Here is an 18,160-nt window from a genome sequence, read left to right on the forward strand (position 1 = left end):
AAGATTTTGAGTGAATCTTTAGCACCATTTTGTCAAGACAATAAGCAGGTTGCAACTGCTTGACCTTCATGTTGCTGATGTGATAGTGATTTGAAGGACAGTCTCCAAAGGGAGACTGAGTAAACTGAGATTTGAACCAGTCTTAAGGATACTTAAGCATTGGAACAGGTTGTCCAGATAAGCTGTGGAATCTCCACCCATGGAAGTTTTCAAGACCTGAGGGGGTCACAGCTCCAAGCAACATGGTTTGGATGGAGTGCTAACCCTGCTTGCAGCATGAGGGTGGACTATATGACATGCTACTGTCCCCTCCACCCTGAATCAGTCTAAGATCCCAGAGCTTAAAGGAAACTTATCAAATAGGGTTCAGCAATTTACAACATGACTGAAAGGTAACACCACAAGCAGTGTATATGTTTGGGAGCTGGTACACAAACCAAGTTGCAGATACATCTACAAACAGAGCACATTCCAGCTCCTGACTTTCCTGAATCTAAACTCAGGAAGACATTGCTGCATGTACACAGGGCAAGATACTTCTCAACAGCTGATTTGCTGACTTCTCTGAAAGGCAGCATCTTCCAGTTCCTACTAAATTTCATGTGTCAAAAACTTGAGGAAAAAAAAGACAATCTACAACACTACCTCTGAAAATTTGCTAACCTCTCCTCTCAGTGTTTCCGGCATTTACCTTTACTTATCTTGGCTACATACATGAGGTTGAGGCTAAACACCAGATCTCTTGCTCTGGTGGCAGTGGTTAAAAGCTTTCTCCTGTAACAGTTCCACATCCATCCCCCAAGAGGTACCTTTGAATTTGCTTCACAATGTGCAAGATAGCCTAAATATTTGAGATGGTACTAAGACAGCAAAGCCAAAGTCACCAGTGGAGAGCTGATAAATATTCAGGATTCTTCTGCCAACTCTGGTCTATGCAGTCTTTCTTCAGTAAATAAATGTATGTACTTGCTGATGTCAATTTATCTCATTTGATCCTCAGTGTAATCATGCAAATCCATAATCATGCTATTAAAAGGTTCAAGGGTATCTGGAGCTTACTGTCCTTACTACAGACCTTGTAGGAAAGGTCTTCTGATAAAGCTAGTTAGAATTACTGCTCTTCTGTTGGCAGAAGAGACTTCTACTGTCCATCCTGTAGGAAGGATTAAATCTTACCCACCGAGCTGCATTAAAATCTCAAAGATTCAAAATCTGATATGTGCCAGAAAATGCTCTCCCACATAGGAAAACTGACCGGTTTCTTTTTTTTTTTTTCACTGGGATCATAATTTAGATGGACATAAGTAAATTTTTTCATCACATTTGCTGAGAAACATAATTTATAATCTGAGCAAGAAGTAGGTTTATCAATAACTGGAATGTATCTTGCTACCAACAAAAAAGGAAATGTAGGAAATAATGGTTACTTGAATGCTCTCACATGGAACCGCAGGCAGTAATGTGTGCAAATGCAGTCATAAAGAATAACCATTACTTTAAAAAAAATAAATCTCATGCATTAAAAAAGCATATGTGCTTTTACAGAGATAGCTGCATGAGCATTTACTTGAAAAAACACTTACTTTGCCAGCTCAAGTACATTCCAAGGGAAACGTACATCCTGAAAAAGCTTCTTAATCCAATTCATCACTAAAGTGAAACTGTTTTGCAGTTCCTCTTGCCAGGGAGAGGAAAGGCAGAAATGTGCACTGCAGAGTTCGACCCCTCCTCTTCCCTGAATCCCAGTGCAGTCAATGCCCACTTAAATGTGCTCAGTCACATCGACGAGAGCAAGCCTTTAACATCATGGACTGCAAAATTCACATGCACATTGGGTCACCTGCAGGGCAGCCTCTAAATTTATCAGTTCACCAAACGAAGGAACAGCTGTGACCCTGCATACGCAAAAACCTCAGGAGAGCTCTTAGGATCTACTGAATGCAAGGCCCCACTGAAAACACGCCCTCCACTGCAGACCACCACTAAGACTTCTCTCCTTCTTCCAAGGTGAGCAGTGGCCCAGGCAAGCACGCTTCATTTAGCGCAGGGGGAAACGGAGCGGGGGGTGCAGCACTGCTCTGTAAATACGGAACGTGGCCCTGAAATGATGAACTGTGAGAAAAGGGGACAGAGGAGCGAGTCTCTTGAGGAAAAGGCAGCTCTGGAGGCAGCGATGCCGTTGTACTGGCTGCGTCAGACTGACCCTGGCAGAGCTCTGTCTCCTGCAGATCTCACCTCTTCCCACAGGAGCAAACCTGCACGAAGAGAAACTCCTGCTGCAGTGAGACCCTGAGTCAGCAAAATATTGAAAGAATCCAGTAATCAGAGAGAACATTCTTGTATTTCTGTTCAATATCCCTCTGGTCCTACAAGCTAGGCCCCTTGCTACGGCAGAGAGCCTACATTACTAATTATTTAATGAATTTATAAAAATCCATCTTAAAAGCAGTAAAGATATTTAGCATTTCACACAACCAGTCACAAGCCTGTACGGATCAATGCCAGCATATATGCACTTTTAAAGGCAATCTGAGTATGTTTCTGATGTTTAAAGCCAACATTACCCCAAATTCATCAGAATTTTTTGGTAACCTTGTGAGTATTCTGCAAAAAGGCAATCTAGGAAAAGACACATAAATATGAGGCAAAGAGGAAAATCAGAAAGGGAGTAAAATAAGGTGTAAGGAAACAGAAATAAGAGAATATAAAAAGACACATAATAAACCACAAGCAATTAAAAGCTCTTTCTTGAATTGACAAATATAAAAAGAGAAAAGAATTGGTTAGACTTGTTCCTTAATTTTCCTCACCAGGAGAAATGGCAGAGTCATCTATAAAAATTTAATCCTGCCAAACCCAGCTAGGGCCCACAAACTACCAAATGGCCACCAAACTAGCTACAGGGTGTATCTAGACAGGGAATTATTTAATACAGGTATAGGACACAAACCAAGAAAAAAAAAAAAAAAAATCTTATCTTCAATCCCTTTGTAGTAAGTCCTTCTAGTACAGACATACACTCTGGTATAATTGTGAGGTTCATCTCATTTAACAAACTCTAATTCGGATACCTGAGCAGCAGGAAAATTATCATGCCCAAAAGACTTTGTTTAATTTCTTTTATCAATCCCTTCTATGAAAAATCCAGCTATTTCCCAACTAGCTAACATATTTTTATAAGAATAAATAAAACAAAGGGCAGGCTTACAGGAAATAGATAAAAGATTCCCTTTTATTTGAAAGCAAGTTTCCTTGAAAGTTAATTACTTGAAAAAAGTACCTCACATGTCTATAGCACACATTACTTCTGACAATTAAAGATATATATATAAACAAAACAGTTATTAGACCAAGAGTTTGTTGAGAATTATTTGGGAGACTAATACCTCAAATAAGTCACAGCAGCGTGTTATGAAACAGGATTAAGTACATACGACAGGAGAGAGGGGAAAAGTAGATGCAGCTGGGGATTTTGGCTTATTATTACAAAAGCCTTTTCTCCATGTTCTTACCACAGACACACTCAGGCAGAATTCCTACAGTGGTTATGAACATTTATTTGAAAACCTGAAAGGGGAATACTCTCAAATAAGTATTGCTTTTTAAAATTGCTATATAAACATACAACACTAGATTAGCTTTTATTTAATCAAAGATACCTTAACTTATATTAGTCTATGTTTATAATTTCAGTTCCTCTTATTTCCTGTTATTCCTGAAGGGCACAAGAAAGAAATCATACTACATTACCTTGCATCTTTAAATTGGAACAGCTCTGTGAAGCTCATCTTCAGGGTTAGTGTTTTCCAATTTTCTCTTATACAACAACCTTTTAACTCTATTTATTTAGCTCAAAAGTATTTAGCATTTGACTTTTTGATTCAGCATACTAGCTTCACAAATGACATATGACAAGTGTTAAAACAATAAGTGGCTTGAACGTTTCAGTTTTCTGAGAGCAAAGGTAGTGGACATTGGGTTTTCCTGGTAACCAGAGTCACAATTTTTGAAAGTTCCACCCCTTGCAAATAGGCAGCAGTTTTTACTCAGACACATCATAACATGTTAATTTTGAAAGCAAAGTTTAGCAAACACAACAGATGGGAGACCACAAGCCAAGTCTGACAAATCAGTTTCTGGCGTTTACTGGTCTTTCAAATTTTTTAAGTTTTGCAGCTGTGCAATTCTGTTCCTCTCATCTGTCAGTACTGAAGTGTACAAGCCTTACAATTCACTTTGCAGCTTATTTTAATGAAAAGCAATCTCTCTTTTAACAGCAAATACACCATACTTTTAACCAGAGATGGAAATTCAGGTACCACAAAGAAAGCTGTTGCAAAAAAACATGATTTAAAAAAAGCCCATGTGAACTGCTGTGTCCTATGTAAGATACATCAAATAAAGGTCATCACTCTTATCCCTTACCAACATCTTCATTTTCCCCTGTAGAAAGCTACGTCATTCAAGGAAGTCACATTAGCTCCTCTAGTTCAATTTTTTAAATTGAATCACTGTAGTTTCAAATATAACATATGGCTCTGAGATGTTATCGGGACACTAAGAAAGAAAAATAGTCTTTCAGAATCAGAAGCATCTATCTTTTTTTCCTTCAAGCAAGGCGCAGTTTCATGATTCATTTAAATCAGCTTAAGACAGTGTTGCCACCAGTAAGAGCAATTGCAGTCCAAAACCCCTTTTACAGGTTTTTGCCCCTCCTCAAACAAGTTTTGATGTTCTAGCAACTGTATGGTAAACCAGATCAACATGCTCATCCACATGCAAAGGGAAAAAAAGAATCCAGTAGGGGCTATTACAGAAGGCTGGATGGCACAGCCAGTGGAGAAAGTGGGACCATTCCCTTCAGGGACATGGCATGGTCTTAGGTCAAATTGAGCTACTGGTGGGACTCTACACTCAGAAATAATGTGAAATTGCACTGCCACTTCCTGTAAATTATTTTTTTCCTCAACTTCAAGAGTTTCAACTCTTAAAAGATTGAGCGAAGCAGATCTGCACACTGCGTACTGTACTTAAGCATTCACTATTAACGTATTCTCAAGGAATAATCTCAAAAAATATTACCAGAACAACTTTACAAGCAAGCTATGAAAATTTAACAGTGGAAGTCAAGAGCCGTTTCTCTAAATTCCAAAATTCACATTCTTATTAAGATGATCCTAAAAGCTCACAAATGTCAAAGAGTAAGGTAAGCATTCAAGACTTGAAAGCAAGAGACTACCAAACACTCCACTTCTTACCCCTTTCATGAAAAGGGAAAAATTGCCATTCTTAAATAAACTTCTTATTTTTGCCATGGTAGAGCCACCTCCTATGGCAAAAATATCTTTGGTCTCCTAACACTTATCCAATCCAGTACATATCAGCAAATACACCCTTAGAAGAACAAAGTTAAAAATCCAAACTCCCAAGAGTTAACCTTCTGATGCCAGTTTAAATAAAGTAAACAAATTGTATGGGCACAAACAGACTAAGTATCCAAACCCATTTTTCTCCTGCCAGGTTCCACAAGCTAGGTATCCTGAAGATGGGCAATGCCCACTGTTCAACAAGTCTAAAAAATTACACAAGCAAACAAAACAAAACAAAAATATTTTTCTCAAGTCTACATTTTGTCAAAGGCTCTTGTTTTGAGAAAATTGTAATAAGCATTGCAGAAAACTTCAGAAAATATCCAAAACAGTTTGAAATAAATTGCATGTAGGAATGTATTTAGGAAAAGTGGGAAACATATTGCTGAAGGCAAGGCATGAAAAAATACTACCAGATGAAATTTGAGAAGGACAGAACAGTATGATGGAGAAAAGGGAAGAAGTCTGTAGAAGAAGCGCTAACTATAGAAATAGGATTGAAGTGCAGATATTATTATCAAGGTGATACTATGATTTACTGTATACATACACTGAGGAGCCTCAATCTTTCCATGTGCATGGGTATCTGAATCCTTGTGTTCCCTTTGTGAGGCTCACCTCCCGCCACTGCTCCCTGTAAACTGGGATCTGCAAATCCCACTGAAGAAGAATCCAAGTTTTCCTTGGGAAGTTGGAAGCTGGGCATCTCTGGTGCTCTGGATGTCCGCAAATCCGCCTTTCTATCATCTCCTCCTTCCTCCTTTCAGAGCTAACCTACAGAAAGAGACTTGCCATTCTGGGGGTGATTAGGGCCCTTTCCCCAGCAAGTATCAGGGCTGAGTCCCTTAGTCTTCTGCAGTTGTCCAAGTCCCTCCTCTTTGTCACTCATGCAAGCTGCTCTCTGAGAAATCCTGTCCCTCCTCATAATAAGGAAATACCAGGAATAATGTCTTGAAAATTAGACTATACTTTTGCAACATAAAGATCTTTGCAAGAAATCAAGTTTAAGGAGTTCCATTTCCCCCTTTTCCTCTCCCTTGTCCTCCCAGGCATTCAGTCTTGCCTCGCTGCTGGAATACATTGCCACCTTCCTCAGTTACACCAATGCACTATTTGCAGAGCAATTCTGCAAATTGGACCGATTCAGCAGCTCGATTTACAGCAGGATGCTACAGCAGCTCAGCCAGCAGAACCGATAGGGCAGAGCACTGCGGTGGCACGAAGCAGCCAGCAGCAAGGAAGGCAGAAACTCAGCAAACTGTCATTGCCAGGCAAGTTCTGTATCTCTACATGAGGGCTTAGGGAAATTAGAATTGAAATACCTTCATGTCTGTCATAACTCTGTATCCTACGGGCAGGGATGCCAACTGAGATGAATGCAGAAGTTCAAACAGAGGTTTTGTTTCAAAACATACTAATCTCTGGGCTCCTCTCACTCAGCAGATCATACTGACATAACAGCCTCTCCTGTTCAAGAAATGTCTTCCTAACACAGAGGTTGGAACTTTTACAGACATTTCTCTCAGGATGTGGTCCAGCATTACAGTTAAAACAACCCGAAAGCTAGTTGGTGACAGAAGTAGAGATTCCATTCCTCCCACGTATTTTATACTCCTTCTGCACTGGCAATGACAGGATATCTGATCCTGATGTGGGCCACAGAGATAAACTGGCAAAATCAGGATCATATTCTGTGTTTTTTTACTTTTCTGCCAGCTTATCATTTTGACCCGACCACCCATAATGTAGAAGGGCATTACTGCAGGCACACAGGAAGGACTAGAAGCAGGACCACCCTATTCAGGCATCTGCTATCCAACAGATCTCCCTACCTGTAACATCTACACCCTCAGCCCAGTGTTCCTGCCAGCTTAACCTGCTCTCTGATTACACTGCAGCCAAAAGCAAGCCTGTCTTATTGACCACAGGACTGCATGACTGCAATAGCAAACAGAACAGGTGAAGACCATGCATATCACACCTTTTGGTAGATACAAGCAGTCATACTGGCTCAAGCCAACTACAAATCCATAGATGAGAATGCTGTTTCACAACAGATTCAGGCTCATGGTGCTAACAGTGAGCCATGCTGGGTGCACTTTCTCACGCTCTGCCTCCATCAAAACCAGTGCTCAGGCAGTTACACAACCATCCATATGAAAGAAACTGGCACAGGTGAAAAATACACCTTCACGCCCTGCCCCCCACCCCCCCCCCCCCCCCCAGTCTGATCACTTCAGATAGCCTGGAAGTTACTTCTTGCATTAAAAACACATGAAAATACACAATGAGTAGCAGCAGAGGTCTTGATCACTTAGTGTATGTTATTCATCATCTTTTTGGAGAAATACACATTTTTAAAGCAATTTTAAAACTCTATAATGAAATAAATGATTAGATGTACGTGCAGCAGAAGAGACACAAAAAGACACCATGCCAGGAACTTCTGTTGTATCACAAGACAGTCAAGACTGTGGAACACAGAACGAGCATCTTTTTCTCTCCCTTCCTTCAGATAGCTATGGATGGCAAACTAACTTAAAGAACTAACATAATCACCTCTCTGCTGTAACTATTAAGTGTATTAATCAAGCACACATAAATAGGGCACAACAATTAAGAATGATGGATTTTTCTCTGGTTTTTGCTACCACCACACGGGGGCAAGGTCTGAACTGTAAGCCTATGTAAAAGCTACATGTTTCTGCACAATAGAGTGCTAACCTGTGAGAGAGTCTCAAAATGAGCAATTTCAATGACTAAACATGTATTTGATGCAAAGTTAAAACTGCTACTGCTGTCATATGCCATTCCAGAATACTGAACTCAGTAAAACTCAGATTTAGAAAGAGAAGTTATATACTCAAGAAACCATTATTCTGATGTCTTCAATTAACACCTACTCCCATTCTACTGTCATACTACACACAGAAGCTAGCTATATTGTCCTACACATTAAAGAAACGGGCCTTCACCAGAGAAAATTCTTATATACTCAATACTGTCTTACACTGTCATTTACTCCCTCACTAAACTCACTGATCATGTTTCTGCTGAAAGCCTTCATAGCCAGGCATGCTGACACACAATCTTGACTTTGCAAGATGAAATGGTACCTACATACACAAGATACATCTTTCTTCGACTGCATAAAGAAAGAAGGAATTACACAGACCTGCCCAAATATAGTCCTCAGAGGAAGACAAATTACATAAGCCATATCACAATTACATATAATGTTGCTGTCACACAAAATAGCTGCACTTATCACAGTGCTGCCAGGATCCAGCAAGACGTTAATATGGCATAAGTATGCATCTGAGCTCTTAATGTTTTTGTTCTTAAAAAACAGAATTCTGACAAATCCAATGCCTGGAGAGTATAGGATGCCATTAGATAGCTTTAATACCAAGTTGACAAAGTATTTTCAACTGCAAAATAACAATTTCAATTATAAAAGTTATAATGTTTAAAATTTCCAAAAGAACTATGTTGGTCTAAGAGCTAAAATCTGAACAAAATTCAGGTGATTTCAAGGTTTGTACCCAATATCTGAGCAGTCGAGAATATGCAATGAGTACCCATCAACATTTGACAAAATTTAAGGTTATTTTTTTGAACCAATATGGGGGGGATGCCGGGAAAAAACTCAACACACTTATGTTTTTATAAAACATACCTCCAGGACAATTAGAATTATTAATGGTTAGCTATATGATTGAAGAAATAAGCACTTGCACCATCATCTTTACACATAAGAATACGTACCTAAAACAGGTAACTTCAGTATCTGATCTAGTTTCTTAAGTTGGAGGCTACTCTTTTAGGAATGAACATGGGGAGGGAGGTGGATTCTCTAGGCTTCAGTGCAGAAGCCCAATTTACCAATGGCTCTAGGTGACCCCTAGATAAGCTTCCTTTTGTGGCTAGAAATCTCCTAATACAGGTATCTGAAGACAAGTATAACCTCCCCATGTCTTCAGTTCCACTCACATAGCTAAGGAAGAGTATACTTCAAAAGTCTTAATTTCTCAGCTAACTCAAAGGTACTTCAAATTGTTATTGCTCTCTGTGACCTGACTATGCCGTTGGTCTCTCATACATCCGGCATCAGAAGGGCTAATGGGATCTTTGATGATACGAGCTTTTAACTTCTGAAGCAATACCAACTTAAAATATGACTTTTCCATTGTTGAGTCCCAGTCTTCCCTATTCTCGCCTCAGAGCAAGCAGGATCTCTGTGTATGCATCCACTTTTGAACTAGAATCAGAAACTGATCAGCTTTTAAAAAATAAAACCAAAAGGAAAGTATTGGCATTATTTTTCCTAGATAGACTATTCCCTTGAATTTACAGCCTAGCCTTCCAAATCTTAAACCTGTGTTACTGCTATTTGTATTACTATAAAACCATAAGCTGAAGAACAGAGCTCATCTTGCAACTGTCAGACAAATTTGACAGCTTTCTTCTCCCTTTATAAAGATCATATTACATTAAGAACATGGTACAATACTTCAGAAGATAAGCTACCTGTCAGGAAAAAATTCACAACACTTATTGCCAGAAAGCTACGTCATACAGAAATGTAGTTTGAAAGTAAAAGTATGTCTGGGCTGTATGAATTAAAAAGAAAACCAAACAGATGAGCCTGAATGATCCCTGTTCATAAAGAGTTTGTTATTTGATCCTATACTAACACCACAAAATATTAGCAGAGGCTACTTCTTTATTTAAGGAAAAAGCCTTTTCATTCCTAATGTAGCCAGGAGAAAGAAAAGGGGTCCTACTAAAAGCGTACTTTTCAAATTTTAATTTCCTGTTAATAAATTATAAAACTAATGTAGACAACTCACTGGATGCAGAACAAAAATAAAATTTATTCACATATTGCATTATTTTAAATTAAATTAATGTGTAATCATAGTAAGATTCATTAACATTTGTACTCTGATTCAATGCACTTTCTGTTATGATACGTTACACAACCACACACAGAGCATAAAATGTCACTGCTGCTCAGACACATCAGTATCTGCACATGGAAAAAAGATAAATCTATAGAACAGAAGAATACCATAAGACTAAATTTCCAGTAGTCTCTGAAGCTTAAATTCCTTTGACTTTCAATGGGACTTAGGTTCACAAGATACTTAGTGCTACTGAAATCTTACCAATAACCTAATTTCAGATATGATACAGCTCCAGAAATGTGTTTTATGTTAGGATCTACTAGGTATTAAATATTATTCTTCCATCTGTTAACCAGTATTTATAAAGCAAAAACTCTTTAAAAAGTGTGGTAGACTTACATTACTAATGTAAACTCTTGATGTGCTTTTGCAAGAATCTTTTAACCCAAACCAAAGTCGAATAACAGATAATTAGACACACTGAGCACAAATGTAAACCTGCAACTATAATAAAGAGCTCCTGTTAATACTTTCTTTTATTTGCACCATTCATAGTCTACTTAACAGATTTACACATAGCTGCAATAACCATTAGCAAGTTCTGTTTCTGAAACCCACAATGAAACAGCAGATATTCTATGTCACAAATAAAACTGCTACCAAAAAAAACAGACAAAGCACACACAGAGACATTAGTATCGAAAATTGTCTAAATCTAGCTGTGTCCAGTTGTGTGTGCTTGCAATGCCAAAATAACAAATGATTAATGACAAAGTAAGAATTTAACATTGGGATTATGAGAATGCACGGGGATAGGGAAAATGTAGACAAAAACTGTTTTCAAAGCAGATATTGCAGCAATGTGTAAGCTATGCTAAACTACAAACCATCATCTAAGTTTCTTTAGCTCATTAGATTTGCCATTTCACAGGTGAAAAAGCAATACACAGCTCCAGAGAAATGAAAACCTCATCTTCTCACAGCTGAGGGTTACCAGGAAACTTCTCTCACTACCCACAGGAAAGGCGTAACTATTCCAAGTTAGACACGAGGATTCATCACACAGTCAGTGGTGGAACACTGCAACTAAACTGAGCACTACAAACTACTGTGGCACTTTCAATAACCAGTTGTTTGAATTCAGAAATGCTCAATATATCATATCTCAGTTCAGGATGCTGACACATAACAAAACACTCATGTAAATGCAGAAGGTAAGCATCCACAGTCCACAGCAGAAAAACCAGTAAGAGACAACTTGCTCTTACAGTAACAAGGTCTCTGAAGAACAGCACTGTAAATAACTTTCATAATCATCGGGAGGCACTGGCAGGAGGTAGAGCAGAAAGTGTTATAAGTAAACATCCCAAACTTCTGTTACAAACAGTGCTAAAATTGCCACTGGTGTCCCTCAACCTCCTACCTGCACAAACTTTTAAACATCAGGAAAAGACAGGTCAAAATCGCATTAGAAGGACATCATATATTCTAGCTGTCCATCTAGAGCTGATAACATCATCACTGGAAAACACAAGCATGCAGTGCTCTAAGCACATATGAAAATGTTTCAAGAGAACACTGTCATCTACCCTGTATCTGAAACTGATTTTCATTTCAGTTCCCTGGAACAAGCTTGTTGACAAAGTATTAAAAGGTTATTCTTATTAATGATTATTATAATTAGGCAGAATAGGCCTTTCAGTAATAAACCTAATAAAGTGGCTAGCTGTCTGTTGTGCAAACAGAGAAGAGTCCTTATGCTAATGGACTTACAGAAAGAAGAGACAACATGTGAATGGAAATATAAATAGGGAAGCACAGGGACACAGACACAGTATTTGTCAGTCTGGCAAAAAATTATTTCAGGAAACAGCTTCTGTCCAAAGATACTGGCCAGACAGAAAAAAAATACTTTACCCCATCTCCAGCACAGAAAATAATATTAAACTGATCATATATGTCCCAAAATCCCAGACTGGTCAGTAACTCTTATCACAGTGAAATCCTGTAACTCTAATAGTTATCAAGCATATGAGAGGATATTTTTTGCGAAAAATATAAATGTATTGAGAGTTTATTTTGCAGATTTTTCAAAGAGGAAAATCTGTACGGAAAGATGAGCATTCTGGTTTGAAAACTGAGTGAAAAATACAGCCTGACAGCACTGCTGAGCTGCTGGTAGGAGTCAGGTAGCACAACACAGGAAGGATGGAGACCTTGCTTTTCCAAACCATGCCTGCTGCTACACCCTCCATACTATGGCTTGATATTGGATTGGCCACCTTCTACCACAACACCCCGCTGGCTCATGTTTAACCCGTTGCCCACCAGGACCCCCAGGTGCTTTTTTTGCAAAGCTGCTTTGTAGCCAGCTGGCCCTGCCTGCACTGATACATGGGGTTATTCAATCTGTGGAGGACTTTGCATTTGCCCTTAACTTGACGAGATTCCTAACAGCCTGTTTCTCCAGTTTGGCTAAATGCCTCAAAAGAACAGCTCTGTTCTCCTGGGTATCTAACCATTCCCCGCAATCCGTTGTCATTCAAAAACTTATTGAGAAGGCATCCTGTCTAGGTTGTTAATCAAAACACTAAACTACGGACCCAGTATCAATCCACGAGGGATTCCATTAGTCATCAGCTGCAAGCTGGACTTTGCACCACTGATATCACCACTTTGAGCCCAATCATCCAACCAGTTTTTGACTTTAAGTCATTCTCCACTTCTGCAGTCCACATCTCACTCTAGCTATATTTCCCTTTGTATTTATAAAGGTCAGCACTGCAGAGCCCAAATCTAACTGAAGCTTTTATGAGCTAAGATGACAAAATAGCCTGAAGCCTCACTATCTCAGACAATCATTCTCCCAGGTCCCAAAGAACTGCATTTCTTGTATTAATTTTGTCACACAATACTCACATATCAATTATTATTTGGGCAAAAATTCCCATCATCACATCCCACTAGTTCAAAAAGGAAAAATGGGGGAAGCCTTATTTGGATGTAACAACAGATTAAAATAAACCAACAGAGCTACCTGGAGCAAGCTGGGTTTTAAGCAAGTAGCACAGAGTTGTAATAAAATATAATGAAATAGCTGTATTAGATAAGGATACTACTTGACTACTATTTAACTATACTACATACTTCTGCGAATTACAGTACAGTACAACTTTCAGAAGAAGCTAACCACCAGAATCACCACAGACGTAGGAATAGTCTTTCTTGAACTAGATGAGAAGCAGGGAGCCACACATACAGACAAGTCTCATGTATTAGAAGGAAGTGCCTGCTCTGTGATTTCTCCTCAGCTTCAAATAACAACAGTTATCTAAAAGTAAAGAAAATAAAGATTCTGCTTTAAAGGGTCAGTTAAGAGAATAACATGGTTGTAACAATGAGTCCATTACAGAACCTTTCGGGTAAATTTGATCTTGAGTGAAATAGCTATTAGAAACTTTGACTGAGTCTGCACTACTGATTGGTTTAGATCAGCAGAGTGGTTTTGAGGCACTTCCCCCAATGATCTCAGTTTGCTGTATGCTGGGTTCAGTTCACTGAGAGTTTTCCGTGTATACAAACTAGATGTCTCCTGGAGAAAACTCAACCACATGCTCTGATGTACACATCACAAAAGGCACCTCAACTCCTGGGGGGACAAAAAGGTCCAAACCGATTACTGGTATGAACAACCTGAAAATAAACTCACGATGCAAAACATCCAGTCCAGAGGACAAGGCTAAATCTAGTCTGAAATAACCCTGGAACCACATAGATAAAGGGACGTCAGCACTGCTCTTAGTAATTTATTCCTAAAGTACCAAATTAATTGTTAGTTTAAACACACTCCTAAGTGCTTCTGGCAATATTGTCACTACAGATACAGATCCAAGAAAACATGCTACAGTTGGATGCAATAGCTGGCAGATTTCTTCAAATAGTTATAAAACCAGGAAGAAATAGTAATGATTGAATATTGGGATATGGGGACTCTACAGAAAGGGGGGGGTGGGGAATGTGCCACAAATTCAAATGACCAAACTGATTCAGTTCATATTTAATAAAAGAGACAAAAGACTGACATCTAAAAATACATCAGGGTGAACACTCAGACTCCATTCAAAGCATACGACAAAGCTGTTAAGAAAAACAACTAAAAACTGATCAGAAGGAAATTTAGGCTGGAAATTATGACATGTTCAATAATCAAAAGAGTGAGAATGTGGACTCACTCTCCAACCAAATGGTTTGGATAAAAATCTACTAAGTTTTAAGGAGCTTGATCAGCTTGATGTGATTACCTGCAATAGCTGACATTTTATTTTACGCAGTTCAGAAGGTTATTATGCCTCTAACACCATGAGACAGGCATGCTAAGCTGGGTACGCTTGAATGCACACAAACCCAAATCCAGAATACAATTAATTCTATACCTCACTTTTGGTGAGAGAAACCATGCGAAACACAGTAGTAGCTCAAAAATAGGAGACTAACAATGAAACTAAATATTCCTTTTTGTGCTGATTCAAGCCATCATCCAAGAGCTCCTCCAGCAATGTAAATATTACATCCTATCTCCAACAAATACAAGGACAGTTCCCTAGAAAAATACTAGAACTTACCCACATTGACGGAAATTATTGCAAGAGTCACATTACTCAGTCTTTTGCATTATTCTGGAAGCTCCCTCTCCTTCCTGACATTGCTTTCCAAGGGAGCGTGCCCAGAGTTAGAGGTTCAGCTTGAAACCAGAGAGGCAGTATCTGCTCATGTCACTTTTCTCATTATGTCAGCATTCCACCTCTCTGAACTTGCCCTGTGAATTTACTGGTTTTTAAAGAGTAAGCTAAAAAGAAATATGGCAAGTAGAGCACTGATAATTATACTGCTGTGCTTTGCTTCTCAACTACCTCTCTGAGGAATCATTTCAATTGCAAGGTTAAGACAACTGAAAAACTTCCTTCTCTTCAGGCTCTTCTCTATTAGAGTTAACATGCTGCCATATTGCACTCTCTCCTCCCCCACCAATTTCAGAGATTAAAAAGGCTAGTGTTCAGCAAACTGTGCTTTTTTTTTTGTTGAAGTAATTAGAATATTCTCAGTGTTTTCTCTGACCTCTTAAACCTTCCTTAATCCTCCTCTTCCAATCAAGAGTGAAATTACAATGTTCCCTAAAAAGGGGACATAGACATTTTGTTGCATAAACTTTGACTACAAATTGTAGCAAGTATAATGGATAATCACTTCTTTCAGTACCAGCTTCAGGTCAAAAGTAGAGAAAAGCTAGCTTTAATAAAATATAGATAAAAACTAACAATAACATGGCAACGATAGAGGCTAGCTAGTCAAGATATGTTTTATAACAGTATTTTATGTTTCTTTCTCCTGAGCTCCTTCCCAATCTTACCTTTTTTTAAGATCAATCTTCCCCCAAAATATCCACCTCAGACAGTTAATACAAGGTAGAGGAACTATGTGCACCCCAAAGCAATTAAATTTTCCTGTTACTTTACCTTCATCAACTCACTCTGTCTAAACAAAACAAAAACAAAACAAAATGAAAACAAACAACCCTATCAAAAACAGTAACTTCCCCCAACCACCTTGAATTATGACAAGGTTAAACACAATAATGCATTTTTTTATTACTAAACTGTTTCTAAAGAAGGTTATTCTACAATGTTTTGGAAAAAAGGAGCTATCATAAATCAACACTGATATATACTGTTCCGTTTGTAAAACTGACACAGCCTCAACGAGATTTATCTAAAACAAACATCGTAAGAACTACACCACTGACATGTACTTTTACTGTACTCTGTTAGAAGATTGACAGAAGGACAATGTACCACAACACTAGATGACCAATAACCTTTAATAACTCAAAAATAAATGACAAAGGATTATTTCCTATGTAGCCATGGGAAAAGAGGACCTTAGAAAGTAATCTGGGGACAATCAGGTAATATCAAATGAAAGGAATGTGAAAAAGCCTTTGACAGAAACCATGTGGAGTAAGAGGAGGTCAGGACAGTTTAATGAGGCAGTATAGAGTCTTCTGTAACCATGGAAGCACAGCACAGTGTGAGGAGGAGAGAAGCTGGTGAAGTTCTCTACTGCCAAATTGATAATAAGTTAATTGGGGCAGCAACATTTTTGAAAGATTCAAAAGAAATACCTGCCATATTTCAAACAAAAGGGATTACAGAAATTAAGATATAGAAGGGTAAGGGCCTGAATAAGAACATCATCTACCCTCCAAATCTACAGAGCTTCCCTCTTCTCTAATTAGTCAAAAAATATTTTATTACAACTTAAGCTTTAGGCCAAGTTATTTGAGTATTTAATTTTATTTCATAGAAAGTATTTGCCTTTCCAATAAGGAATAAAAATGTTTCAAATCACTATAAAAATAGTCAATAATACACGAAGCAATGCTATATGACAGTACCAATTAAGGTCTTTCCAACATCAGCCATCCACCACAGTAAAGTCTGAAAGAATGCACTACCTACCCTCTTTGAAACAAGTCCACATTGAAGAATTTGTGGAGCTCCACGGAGAATTCTACCATAGCCTGAACTTCACTCATGTTTATGAGGATGAAGAAGTCAAAACTTGTCAGCACCTTAGTTACTGAAAACAAACAGAAAACAAACTTTTTAGAACACAAGCTAGGGATAAGGCCTATCTGGTCCTTAAAAAGGACAACGTTATACACAGTTTTGCACAGCTTCCTTAAATACACAGGCCCCAGAGTAAACAAGAATACAGGATGTACCAAATCCTGCCCACAATAACTTTTATCTTTGTTGTGAAAGAATCAAATGTTATCAGAGAAGTATCACAACACACCATCAGCATAATACAATCCTGGCACTTACTGATACCTACGTACTGCAGCTCTGCTCTGGTACTTGGCTGGAGAGGGAAAAATACTGCCGACAAGGAGAAAAAGAGCATGATCTGCTTCCAGCCCTTGTTGAATCAGAATGACCACGCAGGCAGCAGTGTCTCAACTCCGACACGAGGACAAGGACAGCTGAATTACAGTGTGGCTAAACAGTGCAGAGAAAGTGCTTGACCAGGTCACGTAGGACTTCAGAGGGAGAGATTCCAGAGGGAAGGCAGTGAGTTAAGGAGGGCGACATGTCCATTCTTAGTCAATCTTTGTTAGTAGTAAAGCGTTCGTTCTGTCTTCTTCGCAGCCACAGACTGGAACCTTGCTGCTAATTTATAACTGCCTGCTGATACTTAATTCAAAATCCTACAGACTTTCCTGAGTTCTGCTGTTTATCCTTCAACCATATCAACTAGATTAATATAATAGACTACACTTCCTGTAAACACTTGTGTTCAAACTTCCCAGTTCCTGCAAGCACTGTCTGGTTTGAGAAATAAGCAAAGTAAAAAACCTAAACCAGACTATCCTTCACCTAATGCAGAAGCAGTAAATATAAAAAAGCTAGCCTGGTTGGAACTTCAGTGGATTATGGGGTTTTTTGTTTCTAAAATTTTGAACATACGTTTAGGTGATTGTAAAGTGGCAGGCAGTACTACTGAGACTGAAACAGAGTAGCTGGCAAAAGCAGTCAATGCCACAGCAGATACTAGTCACCTGAAAGCAAAGTTACCTTTAAGGCCTACCTCTAGCCTACCAACTAAATTATCTTGGCATATGACTCAAGATAAGATTTACCTTTCTGTACTCTAGAGAAGTCTTCAAGCACCATAGCACAGGTCTAGATCTTTAACTACGAACAAGTTAATTCTGACCTTGGTTTAACAGCCAGCACAAGGACTCTGCGTGCATTTTACAAAAACACTGAAACAGTACGTTACTGAAGTAACAGGGGACAGGGTAAGAGGAATTTTGCTTCT

General features: G+C 38.7%; 1 protein-coding gene across 5 annotated transcripts in view; it reads right to left on the minus strand.

The window, feature by feature from the left end:
- FAM135A (family with sequence similarity 135 member A) overlaps nucleotides 1-18,160 on the minus strand; it is a 91,807-nt gene that overhangs the window by 55,865 nt on the left and 17,782 nt on the right. For 4 of the 5 annotated variants that reach the window (XM_042803240.1, XM_042803239.1, XM_042803238.1 and 1 more), the window contains one exon: nucleotides 16,795-16,915. The exons of the other annotated variant lie outside the window; for it this stretch is intronic. In XM_042803240.1, the coding sequence (XP_042659174.1) occupies nucleotides 16,795-16,915 (121 nt within the window). The remainder of the gene's footprint in view (nucleotides 1-16,794; nucleotides 16,916-18,160) is intronic. 5 annotated transcript variants of the gene reach the window in all.

The sequence above is a fragment of the Tyto alba genome, unplaced genomic scaffold (assembly GCF_018691265.1).
Source record: "Tyto alba isolate M040663 unplaced genomic scaffold, T.alba_DEE_v4.0 Super-Scaffold_40, whole genome shotgun sequence".
Taxonomy (NCBI): Eukaryota; Metazoa; Chordata; class Aves; order Strigiformes; family Tytonidae; genus Tyto; species Tyto alba.